Source organism: Leptodactylus fuscus, chromosome 3 (assembly GCF_031893055.1).
Source record: "Leptodactylus fuscus isolate aLepFus1 chromosome 3, aLepFus1.hap2, whole genome shotgun sequence".
NCBI lineage: Eukaryota > Metazoa > Chordata > Amphibia > Anura > Leptodactylidae > Leptodactylus > Leptodactylus fuscus.
Genome location: NC_134267.1, coordinates 222357008 through 222375416, shown reverse-complemented (window position 1 = coordinate 222375416; position 18409 = coordinate 222357008). Strand labels below are relative to the sequence as shown.

The following is an 18409-nucleotide window of genomic DNA, read 5'->3' as shown; positions in this document are numbered from 1 at the left end:
TCTGTTCTTGATAGTAGAGAGAATCCTATAGATGGGGGTTATAGGAGATATAGCACAGAAATGGTTAACTCCTAAGAGTAGTTTGTATGTTAATGTCGGTGACTTTTTTCATATTCTCATCTTTGCCTTCAAAAATTCATAAGTTTTTATTTTTCTGTCAACATAACTATGTGCGAGCTTGTTCTTTGCATGACAAGTTATACTGTTACTTGGCACCATTTTGGGTACAGATAAGTTCTGACATGGCAGCTTTGTCCGGCGGGTCATTACCATTACGGTGATTCCCTATTTATATTGGTTTATTATGTTTTACCACTTTTACTAATAAAACTTCATTTTTCAAAACTGAACAATTTGCCCGGGGTCTCCGTATTCTGATGCCTTTCACTTTCTTACTGTTGTATAGATGGAGATATGGAAGGGCTTTGTATTTGCAGAGTAAGATGTAGTTTTTATTGGTACTTATTTTTGCATCTATTTTATTACGATTTTTTGGGAGGAGGTGAGTTCACAAAATATACCACACATTATAATCTTTCTTAATTTCTCTACATATATATATATATATATATATATATATATATATATATATATATATATATATATTTATATTATAGATTTCAGATTTATGATGGAGTTTCATTATGAAAGCAAATGCCCATAGACCTGGACATGACCATATACTAATCCTCCATATACTGTATATTCCTGTAGAGTAATGTTGAGTCTCTGTTTTGTAGGAATCACAATGGACGTCATTAGCGTTTTCCATGTCCAAGACATCTGTGAAGTGTTCTGGATAGTAAAGGCGCTCGGAGAAGGGACATATGAGCAAGACATACTTGCACAAGATTGCAGAACAGATATGTGAGAAAGGTCACAATCAGACTCTGCATGTACTGTAGACTAATGTAGGCAATATACTGTATTATTTAAAAATTTTAGGCAGGTGGAGAAAATTTCTTCAAAGTAAGGGCTCGTTCACATCTGCGCCTGGTCTCCGTTCTGCAGGTTTCCGTTTTCTGCACAAAACAGAGGCAGGAGACAGAAACCTGCAGGACTCATTTGAATGGGTTAGAAAGCTGTCTGGCGGCGGTGAGCGTTTTATGCGCTCCGCCGTGAAACCGGGTTTTTTAATCCGGACACAGAGTTGGACATGCAGTACTCTGTGTCCGGATTAAAAAAAAACAGTTTCGCAGCGGAGACCATAAAACGATCACCGCCGCTCACGGTCGGACCCGGTCTGTGGTTTCAGTCTTGCATGCAGAAGACGGAAACCACAGAACGGAGTGCCGAACACAGGTGTGAAACTAGCGTAAGAATGCTTCCAAATTATGGTTTTTGTTTTCTGTTTTTGCTGCAGATTTTGATGTGTTTTTTTGAGCCAAAGCCAGGGGTGGATTGAGCAGAAGTTATAAGAGCTTCCTATAGATTTCCTATTCCATTTTTATAGTAAGTGTTAGGGAAAGGATTTCCCAAACTCAAATCCGGTTGTGCGCCCTCTCGGAAGAACAGGAGTTTGTTAGGCAGAAGTGGTAGCGAGAGTAGATTTATTGGTATAAGATCGCGTTTCGGGGTATCGGTACCTAACACAGAGGCACCACTCCTTCTTCAGATCTAATTAAAAACAATTTTAAAAAAAAGTCTTCACAAGTTAGGACAGAACCCAGCTCCTCCTTTCTCCACAGAGTTACTGGGGAGTTACTGAGGAGAGAGGAGGAGCTGGGTGCTGTTCTACCTTGTGAAGACTGTTTTTTTTTTGTTTTTTTTTCTTATTGTTTTTAATTAGATCTGAAGAAGGTGCCTTTGTGTTAGGTATCGATACCCTGAAATGTGATCTTATACCAATACGTCTATTCTCGCTACCACTTCTGCCTAACAAACTTCTGTACTTCCGAGAAAGCGCAACCAGATTTGAGTTTGGGAAATCTTTTCCCTAACACTTTCTACTTGTCTGGTCGACCTTTTGAGTCATAAACCTGTAGACGCAGCTTACTAGTTACTACTACTAAATCACTGCCAAACAGAACATCTGCCAAAAAACCTCTACAAAATCTGCAACAAAAATATCTGCATTTCCACTTCAGCCTATATGCCACCAATATGTGGTGTGACTTTTGCCTTTCCAAGTACTGAAATGGCTGCAACTGCTTCAAATAGTTGATCAACCAGTGGCCCTGGTGTCAGGCGCCTTCGTTCTTCCTAAGGTGTCCCAGCACTGCCTTATAGACATAAGATTGATGGCAGATCCCAAATAAATCAGTGAGATCCACCATATCAAAGTCCAGTCATAATAAAATGTCTTTTTGTTTTTAGGAACTCTGCTGGCAGCGAAGCTTCAAAGAAAAGAGAGGACGGATCGGAATCTGTTCCTTTCTGAGCTGTCGTTGTCAGTCCGTCTTTCTGAGCACCCCAGCATTATCAGGACCCACCCCATCTTCATAGAAACTCCTGAACATTATATACTGACCCAGGAGCTGGCACCTTCAGGAACCATGCATGAGCTTATTAAAGACCAGGTAAGAAAAGCCTACTTTATATGTTCTCCTACATACAATATCCCTCTTCTATACTGTTACATACCAAAGGCTAGAGGTAGACATGTGATGTGACATAGGCTGACATCATGACACTTAGGAATACACTGAGCCCTACAATAGGTGGAGGAGACTCTCCTAACATTACAACGTTTCATACAAAATGGCTGTCACAGTAACAGATTGACCTGCTGCTGCACCAACCACATCATCATCTCTGCCACAGTCCTATATATGTGATTATATATGGTAGTATATACCTACATCTCATAATACTCATCTGATTTCTGCAGGTTGGGATGCCTGAAGATCGTCTGAAGCGGTGCGCTGTCCAAATTTCAAGTGCTCTGTCATTTATGCACATGAGAGGTCTGGTGCACCGGGATCTAAAGCCCGACAATGTCTTCCTTATGGACCCAGAGTGCCATCAGATAAAGTTGGGAGACTTCGGACTCACACGTTATGCGGGCAGCCTCGTCCCAATGATGTCCCACATCATTCCGTTTATGGCCCCGGAAATATGCAACTTGAAGAGCGGTGAGTATCTATATTTAAGTGCTAGTGTGGACACTTGGGCTTTTGGAGTTCTTCTCTTTGTTGGGTTAACAGGTTATTACCCCTGGGTGGGGGCAACTGAAGAAGACGGGATGTACCAACTGTTCAGACAATGGCAGCATAGTTCAGGTCTTGCGCCCCTACCTACAAGTTGGGAGACTGTGACAACAGAAGTGTTACACATGTTTAACTTGATATTTGCTGAAGACCCCTTTGATCAACATTCTGTGGTCTTGGACCAAATTAATAACCCGTGGAAGACTGAGACAACCTATTTAATGGAGGTGATAGAGGAGGAAGAAAGCTCAGTGACAGTCTTTATAGAACACAAGGATGAAAATCAAATATTCATCATAGAGCATGATGAAGACAACTTACCAAGCCCCGGCAAAACCATCTAGATATCGGAGCTGAAGTGGAGATCGCCTAAGACTTCTTGCTGGGGCCGTCATTCTTGTAAGATCTTGGTGGTGAGTACTACAATATAATTATCAGCTATAGTGGAAGACATAATATATCATTGCGAACTGCAGAGATAGCTGTGGTGACACTACAAGTTTTTTCTTTCTATCATGTGATCAAATCTCTTCAGGACATTTCCCCAGTTACCATGGAAGAAACTCCAGAGAGTCAAAAAACTGGAGATGATGTTCAGATGCTGAAGAATCTTGGCAAGGAGGATCTCTGGTCACATCATCATGTCTTGTGAGAAGGAAACAGGTAACCCCCAGTCAGTGTCAGATACATTTTATGGGACAATCTAGATAGAACTCAATGCTTATATAATTCACTGCTTTATTGTTCAGAAATGTTGTTTGTTTCAATTCAGTTGGGTTTGTTTTTGATTTTATTTTTTTATTTCGGTTATTTCGGTCTCATATAGGTCTATGACATGGGGACATTATTCTTATCCGATTTCTTCCACGTTAGAAAATTCCTACTTGTGATCTGCTGGAATCTGTGGTGAGACCTGGCAGTAAGTGTTTAATGTCCCTGCACTGCCCCCCCCCAGGGGGAATGGTGGCTGTCGGGTTCATTTTTTTTCTATAGGGAGGGGTTTGCTGAACATTTGTGTATAATTTATTAATCTATTGTATTCTATTTCAACAGGAAGCAATTTCTAACGTTCTCTCTAGTAACATAATACCTGTATATAGGGAGATCCCTCTGATAGTAAACCCATATATACTCTGTGATCAAAAGTATCGAGACACCTGGCTGAAAATGACTTACAAGTTGGTGGCGCCCTCCATCGGTAATGCTGGAATTCAATATGGTGTTGGCCCACCCTTAGCCTTGATGACGGCTTCCATTCTCGCAGGCATATGTTCAATCAGGTGCTGGAAGGTTTCTTGGGGAATGACAGCCCATTCTTCACGGAGTGCTGCACTGAGGAGAGGTATCGAAGTAGGTCGGTGAGGCCTGGCATGAAGTCAGCATTCCAAAACATCCCAAAGGTGTTCTATAGGAATCAAGTCAGGACTCTGTGCAGGCCAGTCCATTACAGAGATGTTATTGTCGTGTAACCACTCCGCCATAGGCCGTGCAGTCTGAACAGGTGCTCGATTGTGTTGAAGAGCAATTCTGGGATGGCGATTGAATCTTTCAACAGTGGGAAGCAAGAAGGTGTTTAAAACATCAATGTAGGGGGCCACACGGTGGCTCAGTGATTAGCACTGCAGCCTTGCAGCGCTTGAGTCCTGGTGTTCAAATCCCGCAAAGGGCAAAAAAAAATCTGCAAGGAGTTTGTATGTTCACAATGTTTATGCTCCTTACACCAAGCGAGGCGTCGTTTGGCATTGACCTGTGTGATGTGTGGCACCCAATCACCTGACCACATTCGAAGTCCATGAGTTCCGCGGAGCATCCCATTCTGTTCTCTCACGATGTCTAATGTCTACTGAGGTTGCTGATATGGAGCACCTGGCAGTAGGTGGCAGCACAATGCACCTAATATGAAAAACATATGTTTTTGGGGGTGCCTCGATACTTTTGATCACATAGTGTACATATATAGATATAACCATATATAGATATACCCATATACCTTATACCCCTATAGGGTTTCACCAGCATCATAGAAGGGGATTCTTTACAGTAAGAGCAGTGAGGCTATGGAGTCTCTGCCCCATGAAGTGGTGATGGCGGATTCATTGGACAAGTTCAGAGAGGTCCTGGATGTCTTTCTAGAACAGAATAATATTCCAGTTTATGGACTCTAGATTTTAAGGACACGTTGATCCAGGGTCTTATACTGACTGCCAGATTTGGAGTCGGGAAGGAATTTTTTTTCCCTGTAATGGGGCAATTGCCATAAGCCCCGTGGGGTTTTTTTCCTTCCTCTGGATCAGCACTGTAGGGTTATAGGTTGGACTTGATGGACTATTGTCTTCATACAACCTCATCTACTATGTAACTAGTTATAGACAGTCTAGAATGTGATTATTTTTAGGGATGTGAATAGTTTGTAACACTTGTTAGTTTCCTTTACTGCCATTTAGTTAGACTGGCTTGCTTTGTTAGTTAGTGTAGGGACTCGCAAGAAAATGAGAACCCTTGACGTGGGTTGCGAGCTTACATGTTTTTGCCAAAATAATTTTTTACTCACTTTGTCTTCAGTGTTTTTATTACTGTTTTTTTTTTAAGTTTTTACACCCATTTTTTTCCTTTTTTTATAGAACAATTTAATATAACTTTTTAAAGTTTTGGCAAAAATATAACCAATACCTCATTATCCAATTTATTTAAATAAAAGTTGTTAAAAATAAGTTTGTCTTGTGTTTCAATTTGTAAAATGTTTAATGGGAAGAAATTGGGATTGTGAAGGGATAAGGGATAGGAACCCAATCGTGAAATTTACTCAATCGCCGATTGGGATCCGATCTTTTCTGATTCTGATCGCTCAACTGTAGTCAATAAACATCTGAAAACTGACTTTATTGGCAGGAATCCTCTCATTATTCTAGGGCTAATGATGACCAAGATTGGTCCCATCTCTGAGGTCGGGGCTACATGGCAGCTTTGGCTGCAGCATATGTCATGTGGTTGGAGATTAGTGTGTTAGGGATTTTCCATTTAATGGAAGTGAATGTGGTTATGTTATGACAAGCAAGTAATCTGCTATGTTCTGGCGATTGTTCCAACTGGTGGGCAATCCATCATTGAGCCTTTGTGAGTCATCGAGACACATCCATATTTGCATTACTGGCGGGGTTGTTGGCTGCACTACACATAGGTATTTGGCTTTGTGATGTGTGTTTTATGGTTGAAGTTGCTGTGTAGCCCTTGCCCTGGGGATAAGCAGCCATCATGGTCATGACAGGATGGCTCCTATCTCTGAGGTTGGGGCTACATGGCAGATTTGGCTGCGGCATGTGTCATGTGGTTGGATATCGTAGTGTTAGAGCTTTTTCCATTCAATGGAAGTGAATGTGGTTGCGTTATGACAAGCAAGTAATCTGCTATATTCTGGCAGTGGTTTCAACTGGTGGTCAGACAATCATTGAGCCCTTGTGAGTCATCGAGACACAACCACATTCACGTTACTGGCGGTGATGCCAGAATTTGACCACTACACAGTTGTGTATGACTGAGTGATGTGTGTTGTGGTTGAAGTTGCTGTGTAGCCCCCACCCTGCGGATAAGCAGCCATCATTGTCATCATTTATTATGTATCATCATAGAGAGGATTTCTTACTAGTCTGTAAGCTTTCCGGAGCAGGATAACCACCATCATTAGAGGGGATTGTTTTATATTATATACATGTTACTATATACATCTCTATATACATTGTGAGCCTTCAGGCTCCTGTAAAGAAGAGGAGCTTTGTCTGCAAAGAAAGTAAAAAACACCAAATACAAGCTGGGGTTACAAATGAAATCAAGGAAGCTTTATTAGCATGTCCAAATAGACATTTGGCATTGCCAAAGCAGATAGTGGTGGGTAAGAGCGGGGTTGGGGTGGGGGTTTGGTGGGTATGGGGGTGGGCAATGTCAGGCATTTGGTTATTAATATAGATGTATTAACTCCATGTGCCTCATGCGGAGCTGGGGGGGGGGGACGGGACTGGTGGGTATGGGGGTGGGCAATGTCAGGAATTTGGTTAGTAATATAGTAACTCATTGTGCCTCACGTTAATGGCAATTAACCCCATTGTGCCCCTCATATAAGGGTTGGAGGTAATAATAAAGGACCTTAATGATGAAGATACTTAATTATTACCTCCACATGTCTCACATATCAGTAACCTTTATGTAAAGCATATAGAGGTTAACGTGAGGGCCATGATGGGGTTAACTGAATTCAGTGCACTGTTTTCCCTTTCTGTGCCCCCGGTGAAGAGCTATTGGTGCATTTACCGAGAGTTCTTCACTGTCAGAAGGGTGTACCTGACAGACTAGCCAGGAACGCCCCTCCTGACTGTCCATAGTGCTGTACTGTGAGGGGTCATTCCTTACCGCCCAGCCATGGCACTGAGTGGTGAGGAACTAGTACTGGGGGGACGTTCCTCACCGCTCAGCATCATGGCTACCACTGATATATACGTACAGTATGTTGCTATATACATATCTATATACGTTGTGAGCCTTCGGGCAGTATTTCTAGACTGTAAGCTCTTCAGAGCAGGTTTCAAGTTTCCAGTCAGCAGTAGGCAGATGGATAGACATGATCCAGGGTTATATCACTGATCGCCATATTTGGTGTCAGGAAGGAATTATTTTGTTCTCCTGAGACTTAGATCTCTGGGGTTTTACTTCCCCTTCTTCTGGATCATAGGGTTGGGCTTCTTACCTCAGGACCTTATTTATGGATGGTCAGATGGACCATCACAGGAGCTCAGACTCCATGGACCTGAGATAAGAACCACAACCCCCATCATTTAGTAGAATATAATATAAGCCCTTATTAATAATGGCTCCTCTGCTTATTGCTAATAAAAGGTATAAAGTTAGTTGTTTCTGTGTCAGATGGAGCAGACGGTCTATTAACATTTCACTGATCTGACACGAAGTAGTCTCCTCAATCATTCACTGAAAAAATAGAAGACATCAGATGTTTACCTTTACTGCCATGCAGTTAGACGAGTTTGCTTTGTTAGGCTAAGGCCCCCTGGACAGAGTTTTTCTCCGCGGACTTTGTTACAATTATATCTATAGGAAGGCCGCCAGCATTTCCGTAGATAGAATTAACATGCTGCGATTTTCAAAATCACTACGGTTTTGGAAATCGCAGCTTGTCCGCTCTAATTTTTTTTCGCAAAGTGGGCATGAGATTCGCATGAATCCCATCCACTTTACAAGTACTGTAAAACGCTGCTATTTTTACCGGTCAAATCGCGGCCTTTTACGGTCAGTGGGGCCCTGGCCTTAGTTAGTGTAGGGACTCACAAGAAAATGAGGACCCTTGACGTGGGTTGCGAGCTTACATGTTTTTGCCAAAATATTTTTTTACACTTTTTTTTTTTTTTTTAAAGAACAATTTAACAGATCTTTTGTAAATTTTGGCAAAAATATAACCAATACCTCATTATCTGAATGATTTTAAATAAAATTTTTTAAATAAGTTTCTGTCGTGTTTCAATTTGTAAAATGTTTAATGTGAAGAGATTTCTGCGGTTCTGTGGACATTGTATGAGCTGAGCTGCAGTAATGTCTTCACAGAACGTGAGATGTGAGATGTGGACCAGGCCTGAGAGGTGGATTACAAATTATTCTTGTGGGGAGAAAAATCCAAGATTTGGCCATTTCTATGAATGTTATAAAGTGATGCAAGTCTACAATTGTCAGATACATAGAGCTGCCAGGTCTCCACCTGTATACTATTACATTGTAGGATCTCTGCAGATCAAGGTCTGTCAATCTCAGCCTATATAGGGCAGCCAATAAGTAGTGGTCCCATCTCTAGAAGGAACCAGACTAGACCTGGTGAAATGTAAGAAATGTTTCCAAGTCAGGAGAGTCGGGGTCGCTGAATAGAGGGATAGTATTAGGTCTAATCCTAAACCAAAATAAGTGTGTACATAGACTGCAGCCCCCGCCACTGAACAGCGCTGCCACACTTGGTATTTGAACCCCTTCCTGCACCCCACATCTCTATCCCACACTGTACATCCTGCACCCCATGCCAGTCCTTTCACACATTACACCCTGAACCCCACTTCTCTCCCTCACACACAAAATAATGAATATGTACAGATGATAATTCTACAATGTTATTAGTGTATGGTTTAGGTCACGTTCACTTCTGCAGCAGGAAGGCCATTCTTCTGATCTGTTGGAGGAGGAGAAGAATGAAAAAATGGACACAAATGAACCCCAAAATTGCAGACACAACAAAGGCCTAAGAACCCCCATTGTCTATAATAGGATTCATCAGGTATCCAATTTTTGTTTCTGAAAAAGGCAGACTAAGGGTGAGTTCACACGGAGGAAAATAGCGCTTCATTTAGTGCTGAATTTTCCACTTGGATAAAAAAGCCTCCCATTGATTTCAATGGGTTCCACTAGCTTTCTTCCACTTATAGTAAGGCTAGTTCACTCTGGGTTTTTCGAATGGGCCTAGTCGGGAGGATCCGCGAATGAAGAATGAGCATGTCTGTTCTTTTTTCCAGGAGCCGGAACAAACGGTTCCCGGAAAAAACCACTGACTGACTCCCACTGATTTCAATGGGAGTCGTCTTTTTGATCAGGATTTTGAGGCGGATACGGCCTTCCACTTATACTATCACTAATAAAATATCCATATAGTATAAAAAAAGCAAAGGCCACTTACAGAACAGCTATATTTATGCATGAAAAAAAAAAACTCAAATAACAGACAAATGTACAAACTGCAAAAATGAATAAAAAAATAATTTAATAAAATTAAAAAAAAAAAAAAGATAAAAATGTTGGGAATATTGCTTTATTTTTATACAGAACTTTATAATAAAAAAAAAAATTGCCCAAATTTCATCCTAATAATGCTGAAGAATAGGTGTAATACTTTTTTATTAGAAAATTTTTAAAAAAGGAATAATCATACAAAACAACAGAGAAGAGAAAGGCACGCCCCATAAACAATAATAAAGGCCTCACAGGGCCACAGTACAAGGCAAGTGTCCAAGGGAAACCCCTGGTCAAATCGGGTGTGCGGCAAGAACTGTGACAAAAACTCACTAAGGAACACAAGGGCAAAGCCCCCGACAAGTAACAAAGCAGAGGGGGACAGACAAGACGGGGGGGGGGAGGAGTCGTGAGCAAGGCCAAGTAAAAATAAAAGAAGGGGTCAGGCCCTAAGGGCTTGAACCAACAGAGGAGAGAAATTGGCCGAACAGGGAAGAAAACTCTGACGACTCCTGGAACACCACCCACGGCCGCCAGAGGGTTTCAAATTTGGAAGGGTTAGGTGAGTCTCCTGCCACCAGGAACTCCATTCTACGAATGAGGAGAAATTTGTAGAAATTCCAGAAGGTAGGGAGGAGTGGAACTACGCCAGCAGTGGGGAATAAAAGTCCTGGAGGCCGTGAGGAAGCGTCGCAGAAGATCGCCCTTCACTTCCGAGAGTTTACCAGGGATAAGGGAAAGGAGAGCCACTTACGAGGATGGAGTTACCAAGCAGCCAGTAACCTTGCCATAGAGAGAGAACACAGCTAGCAAGAAGGGTTGAATCTCCCCGCAATCCCACCAGATGTGAAGAAGATTACCTTCCGCAGAGCCACAGCACCAACACAGGTCAGAGACCGAGGGATAAAACTTGTGAAGGAGGGTCAGACACCGGTACCATGAGGAGAGTATTTTACAATTTTTCTCTTGAGCACTAAATGGTAAGGGCAGCTTGTGCGAAAAGGAGGAAGCAGCGGTCCCAATCAGCAGCAGAGAGGTGAGTTCCCAAGTCTGTCTCCCAGGGTCTGACGTAGTGACGGGGCCTCAGTCTTTCCCAACAAGCTCTCTAAAGTTGTCAGGGCAGGGGAAAGCAGAGAATGCATGGAGAACTTGCGCCAAAAGGCGGATAACGAGAGATGAGCGAACAGTGTTCGACCGAGTACATGTTTGATCGGATATCTGGCCGTTTGAGATGTTCGATTCCAGGCAAACACCACGTGGCAAACTCACTAAAAATTCGATTCCCCCACCACCACCTTCCCTGGCGCTTTTTTTTTGCACCAATAACTGTGCAGGGGAGGTGGGACAGGAACTACAACAACGGAGGCATAAAAAAAAAAAAAAAAATCGGAAAAAGTAATTGGCTGGCTAAATCAGGTGACTTCCAATTTATACGAATAGTGGATTTAATATTCGGTTCATATGAGACTGTGAACTATGTGACTGTGAGACAGGGATAGATGTACAGGCAGGGTTAGCTAGGGATTACCTTTATTTAGGTGGGAATGTCACTCACACAGCTCTTTGGGGCTCTATCTGGTCGGGAGCCCTGTCAGCTTGCGTTATGCGGGAGCTGACTTTTTCCCATAGGAATGCATTGACCAGCGTTGATTGGCTGAATGCCATACAGAGTACAGCATTCGGCCAATCAACACTGGTTCTGCCGGAGGAGGCGGAGTCTAAGATCGGTCCACAGCAGTCTCCATTCTGGTCCGATCTCAGATGTAGCAGCATTGAGCGCACGCTGTGCTCTGCTACACCCTCAGATGCAGCAGAGCTGAGTGTGTGCTGAACCCTGCTACATATGAGATGTAGCAGAACTGGCTGTGACTGGAGTATAAGACATGATGTACAGCAAAATAGTGACCGCAGCTCTAGATGTGACTGGAGTATAAGACCTGATGTACAGCAGAATAGTGACTGCAGCTCTAGATGTTTGAGATTGAGATCTCACCATTGAGATTTCACATAAACCTAGAAACAAACAAAAAATCTAGTTAAACATTGTTTTGAGGTTTATTTTTAGTCAAATGTATTTTAAAAAAAGGGCATTCATGAATTTAATGTGACAGCAGAGACACAAGCCCCATGTAAAACAATGAATAAATCCCCCCCATATGTTAAGTGTTCACTTCATGAGACTGACCAATGTGTCACACATCCTGCACCTCTTCCTCTCTCACACAGCTTGAACCCCGTGTCCCTTTCTCATACATGCAACTATACCCTTAATGTACCCCTTTTATCACGCAGGCTGCAACACCAATTCTCCATCTTGCGCAGTCTGCACCCCCATCTCTTTATTTCTCAAGCATCCTGTACATCCCCCTCTATTTCTCACACAAAGTGCTCCCCCACGCCCTCTCTTGCTTACACACAGCCTGCAACCCCACATGCCCCTGGCTGTGTGTAAGAGAGAGGGGTGAATGGGGGTGCAAGTTGTGTGTGAGCAAGAGGGTGATGTGGAGGGTGTAGGCTGTGAGCAAAATGATGGAATGTGGGGTGCAGGCTGTGTCCATGGGAATATAGACTGTGCGTGAGGAAAAGGGTGACATAGAGGGACATAGGCTGAGCACGGCCAAGAGCGGTACATGGAGGAGCATGCTGTGTGCGAGCAAGAGGGGCGAATGGGGGTGCGAGATGTGTGAGAGCAAGAGGGGGGAGTGGGGTGCAGGCTGTGTGTAAGGGCTCGTTCACATCTGCGCCCGGTCTCCGTTCTGCAGGTTTCTGTTTCCTGCACAAAACAGAACAGGAGACGGAAACCTGCAGGACTCTTTCATACTTTTGAATGGGTTTGAAAGATGTCCGGCCGTGAGCACCAGTGAGCATTTTATGCTCTCCGCCGCGAAACAGTTTTTTTTAAACCAGACACAGAGTCAGACATGCAGTACTCTGTGTCTGGTTAGAAAAAATGGTTTTGCGGCGGAGAGCATAAAACGCTCACTGGTGCTCACGGCCGGACCCGATCTGACAGGTTTCCGTCTTCTGCATGCAGAAGACAGAAACCTGAAAACAGAGTCCGGGTGTTAGTGTGAACCCAGCATAAGCAAGAGCATGCAACCGCACATCACTTTCTTGCTTATACACAGCCTGAACCCCTCATCCCCCCCATCCTTTTCACACAGCCTACGCCCCCATGTCACTCTCTTGCTCAAAAACAGCTTGCTCCCCTTTTTTGCTCACACAAAGCCAGCATGCTCATTCCCCCATTTTGCTCACACACAGCCTGCACCCCCTTTCCCCCCTCTTGCTCACACACAGCCTGCACCTGCTTTCCCCCTCTTGCTCACACACAGCCTACACCCCCATTCCCCATCTTGCTCGCACACAGCCTGCACCCCCTCGCCCCCTCTTGCTCACATACAGCCTGCACCCCCTTTCCCCCCTCTTGCTCGCACACAGCCTGCACCCCCATTCCCCATCTTGCTCGCACACAGCCTGCACCCCCTCCCCCCTCTTGCTCACACACAGCCTGCACCCCCTCTAGCTCACACACAGCCTGCACCCCCCTCTTGCTCACACACAGCCTGCACCCCCTCCTGCTCACACACAGCCTGCACCCCCTGCCCCCTCTAGCTCACACACAGCCTGCACCCCCTCCCCCCTCTTGCTCACACACAGCCTGCACCCCCTGCCTCCTCTAGCTCACACACAGCCTGCAGCCCCTCCCTCCCTCTTGCTCACACACAGCCTGCACCCCCCTCTTGCTCACACACAGCCTATGTAATGTCCCGGTACTGCTCGTCCCATTCCCTTTAATAGTCCTTGCAGACCGAGATGGTATGGACATTTGCATATAAGGTAAAGAGTTTCCTCCCCCTTCATTCCTTCTCTATTTTACCAGAGCCAGCACACAGGGGTCTATTAATGCGCCATCTTGTGGATGTTTTTGTGAACTACACCTGCCTATACTTGCCATTGTAATTTGAGTTGCCAATGTGAAGGTGTGTCCATTATGATCAGGTGACTTTCAGGACCAATCAAGCTCCCTTGACTGGCCTGGAGGAGGAGGAGTTACAGCCCCCTCTAGGGGGGTTGGGGACCTTTTGTCCTTTCTTTTGTGTGGAGCCATTGAACACATGGGAAGCTGAAAATGGCAGCCAGGCCTCAGAGCACGGTAGAGTCTAAATCCTACTGGGCTAAAGGACCTGGTCCCTCTGCCCACTTGGATTTAGCTTGTTCTATATAGAGCCGGCTATATCCTAGTGGGCTAAGGGACCAGGTCCTTCTATCCACTAGCTTTTAGCCGGCTCTATATAAGAAAGCTAAATCCTAGTGAGCAGAGGGACCAGGTCCTTTAGCCCACTAGGATTTAACCTGTTTTATATAAGAAAGCTAAATCCTATGTGGCAAAAGGACATGTAATATATACAGAAATCTAATTTTTTTTTTTTTTTTTATTTAAATATAAAAATGTTTTATTTTGATTTATTTATATTTTTTGATAGCGCCAATGTATTCCAACACATTTGTTTCATGTTCTTGGTCCATTTTATTGATGGATTATCTGATCAATTTATATTCCATGGGACTTTCATCAGCAGTTTGGACCTGCAGTGACGTTCGCGAAAACCGTTTATAATTTATTGGCCTTATGACGTAAGTCACATGACTTGATCGCAACTCGGTCCCATTCAAATAAATAAGCTGAGCTGTAAAATCAAGCACAGTTCACGTGAACGCTGATCCGCTGTGGACTCCTGACAATCTGTAATTTCCCCCTAGAGATACAGTTTTCAGTAGAAGGACCAGGTCCCTTAGCCCACTAGGATTTAGCCTGCTCTATATAAGGATGCTAAATCCTAGTGGGCTAAAGGACCAGGTCCCTCAACCCCCTAGATATAGCTAGTTTTCAGTAGAAGGACCAGGTCCCTCAGCCCCCTAGAGATACACAGTTTTCAGTAGAAGGACCAGGTCCCTTAGCCCACTAGAATTTAGCCTGCTCCATATAAGGATGCTAAATCCTAGTGGGCTAAAGGACCAGGTCCCTCAGCCCCCTAGAGATGACACTGGTGTCATACTGTCGACATGTGAGAGGGGCCCGGTGTCATACCGCCAATACGTGAGGGAACCCAGTGTCATACCACTGCTATAATATTGATGACCTATCCACACCCTGCCTTCTTTCCAGAAAGTGCTAATAGTGGTGTAAAAGAGGCTATTTGCAAATAAAAAACAGTTTGTGACTTTTTTTTTGCCATAAGCACAAGGAGTTGATGAATTTCCCAGTGTGTTCAAAGCAAGAACATTTTTTAGTAAAAACACACACTGACGTGGGTCAAACTGTGGTGAACACATTTATGGGGGGTGGGGGGCATCTCCTATATGGCTGGTCTTGTGGGGTGTTCATGGTATATTTTAGTTAGTACCTACCAAAAGTACTACAAGGAAGGACAACCAATGAACCAGCAACGGGGTCATTCAAACCTAAAGCTCATCAATGGATGTGAGGAGTGAAGGCTCGCCCGCCTGGTCTGACCGCAGATAAACCCCCTTGGAGCACAAGCTGCTGTAACGTGTCTGTCGGCTGGGCTGCATTCACACCATGTTGCCTGTGGCAGTTTTCTGGCATACAAGGCATAAAAATAGCAACTGTGTTAAAAGGCAATTTGCACAAAAAATATTTTTTTTAATTTGGTTCTGCACTGCCCGTGCCACTTTTCCAAGGAGGCCCCATCAGATTTACTATCATTTACACCTGAAATGTGGCGTAAATGATGGGGGAAACGTATGGCGGCTACGAGATGGCGCACATTTCCCCTGAATTGTGCCTTATCTATGAGGAGCGCCTGATCATACTGACCATAATGTCTTCTGTTCATCGTCAAACATTTCCATCAGAAGTGTATGATGGAACAGTAAAAGATGCCTGGTCATCAAAACCCTCCTTATAAGGATCTTAAAGGGAATGTCTCTCCCACCTTGTTTCCCAATAGAGGCCCCATCTATAGTATAGAGCAGGGGTAGGGCATGTACGGCTCTCCAGCTGTTGCAAAACTACAACTCCCAGCATGCATACTTGCTCTGCTGTTCTTGGAACTCCCATGGAAGTGAATGGAGCATGCTGGGAGTTGTAGTTTCACAGCAGCTGGAGAGCCGAAGGTTCCCTACCCCTGGTATAGAGAATAAATACCTGATCAGTGGGGTCTGAACACTGAGACCCCCACTTATCCCAAGAACAGGAGATTATTTTCCCCTCCTGCACATTGAGGCATGACTGGTAGTGGCCGGCGCCCCCATTCTCTTCAGTGGGTGCACCGGAGATAGCCAAAGTCCAGCATTCAGTGATATCTGATGCCGTCCACCACCAGATACACCTACATTCAGCCTGACTTTGATCAGGCTCAATGCAAAGCAGGTGAAAAGAACCCCCTCAACTCTCGGGACCGGTGGGGGACGCAGCCGTCAGACCCACACCTATCAGATATTTGTCACCTATCCTGTGGACAGATAAATACTTTTCATGGCATAATCCTATTTACAGGGTTTTATCTTAAGCTTAGTACCTATTACAGCGGCCAATCCCCACAGCTCTGACACTAATCTATCCTGACCACTAGGATCCCCACCATCATCAAAACAGGGGTCCTACATTTGTACTACTGTGCCATTCATCTCTATGGGACTGATGAAAAGAAGTAGAGATTAGAGATGAGCGAACACTAAAATGTTCGAGGTTCGAAATTCGATTCGAACAGCCGCTCACTGTTCGAGTGTTCGAATGGGTTTCGAACCCCATTATAGTCTATGGGGAACATAAACTCGTTAAGGGGGAAACCCAAATTCGTGTCTGGAGGGTCACCAAGTCCACTATGACACCCCAGGAAATGATACCAACACCCTGGAATGACACTGGGACAGCAGGGGAAGCATGTCTGGGGGCATAAAAGTCACTTTATTTCATGGAAATCCCTGTCAGTTTGCGATTTTCGCAAGCTAACTTTTCCCCATAGAAATGCATTGGCCAGTGCTGATTGGCCAGAGTACGGAACTCGACCAATCAGCGCTGGCTCTGCTGGAGGAGGCGGAGTCTAAGATCGCTCCACACCAGTCTCCATTCAGGTCCGACCTTAGACTCCGCCTCCTCCGGCAGAGCCAGCGCTGATTGGCCGAAGGCTGGCCAATGCATTCCTATGCGAATGCAGAGACTTAGCAGTGCTGAGTCAGTTTTGCTCAACTACACATCTGATGCACACTCGGCACTGCTACATCAGATGTAGCAATCTGATGTAGCAGAGCCGAGGGTGCACTAGAACCCCTGTGCAAACTCAGTTCACGCTAATAGAATGCATTGGCCAGCGCTGATTGGCCAATGCATTCTATTAGCCCGATGAAGTAGAGCTGAATGTGTGTGCTAAGCACACACATTCAGCACTGCTTCATCACGCCAATACAATGCATTAGCCAGTGCTGATTGGCCAGAGTACGGAATTCGGCCAATCAGCGCTGGCTCTGCTGGAGGAGGCGGAGTCTAAGGTCGGACCTGAATGGAGACTGGTGTGGAGCGATCTTAGACTCCGCCTCCTCCAGCAGAGCCAGCGCTGATTGGCCGAATTCTGTACTCTGGCCAATCAGCGCTGGCCAATGCATTCTATTAGCTTGATGAAGCAGAGTGTGCACAAGGGTTCAAGCGCACCCTCGGCTCTGATGTAGCAGAGCCAAGGCTGCACAAGGGTTCAAGTGCACCCTCGGCTCTCCTACATCAGAGCCGAGGGTGCGCTTGAACCCTTGTGCAGCCTCGGCTCTGCTACATCAGAGCCGAGGGTGCGCTTGAACCCTTGTGCACACTCTGCTTCATCAAGCTAATAGAATGCATTGGCCAGCACTGATTGGCCAGAGTACGGAATTCGGCCAATCAGCGCTGGCCAATGCATCCCTATGGGAAAAAGTTTATCTCACAAAAATCACAATTACACACCCGATAGAGCCCCAAAAAGTTATTTTTAATAACATTCCCCCCTAAATAAAGGTTATCCCTAGCTATCCCTGCCTGTACAGCTATCCCTGTCTCATAGTCACAAAGTTCACATTCTCATATGACCCGGATTTGAAATCCACTATTCGTCTAAAATGGAGGTCACCTGATTTCGGCAGCCAATGACTTTTTCCAATTTTTTTCAATGCCCCCGGTGTCGTAGTTCCTGTCCCACCTCCCCTGCGCTGTTATTGGTGCAAAAAAGGCGCCAGGGAAGGTGGGAGGGGAATCGAATTTTGGCGCACTTTACCACGCGGTGTTCGATTCGATTCGAACATGGCGAACACCCTGATATCCGATCGAACATGTGTTCGATAGAACACTGTTCGCTCATCTCTAGTAGAGATCAGAATTATTATCTCTGGCATCTCAAAGAGATGAACAAATCATCAGCGCACATTGTGGATCATATAGGGGGGGAAACAGGACATGTGATCAGTGGGGGTCCCAATAGACAGATTCCCAGTGATCTACTTCT

General features: G+C 44.7%; 1 protein-coding gene across 1 annotated transcript; it reads left to right on the top strand.

Moving 5' to 3' along the window:
* Positions 1 to 748: 748 nt before the first annotated feature.
* LOC142196939 (serine/threonine-protein kinase SBK1-like) lies at positions 749 to 3493 on the top strand. Its single transcript, XM_075266914.1, has 4 exons — positions 749 to 867; positions 1790 to 1815; positions 2317 to 2519; positions 2831 to 3493. Exons 1-4 carry the CDS (start codon positions 749 to 751, stop codon positions 3491 to 3493), a joined length of 1011 nt encoding a protein of 336 aa, XP_075123015.1.
* The last annotated feature ends 14916 nt before the right edge of the window (positions 3494 to 18409 follow it).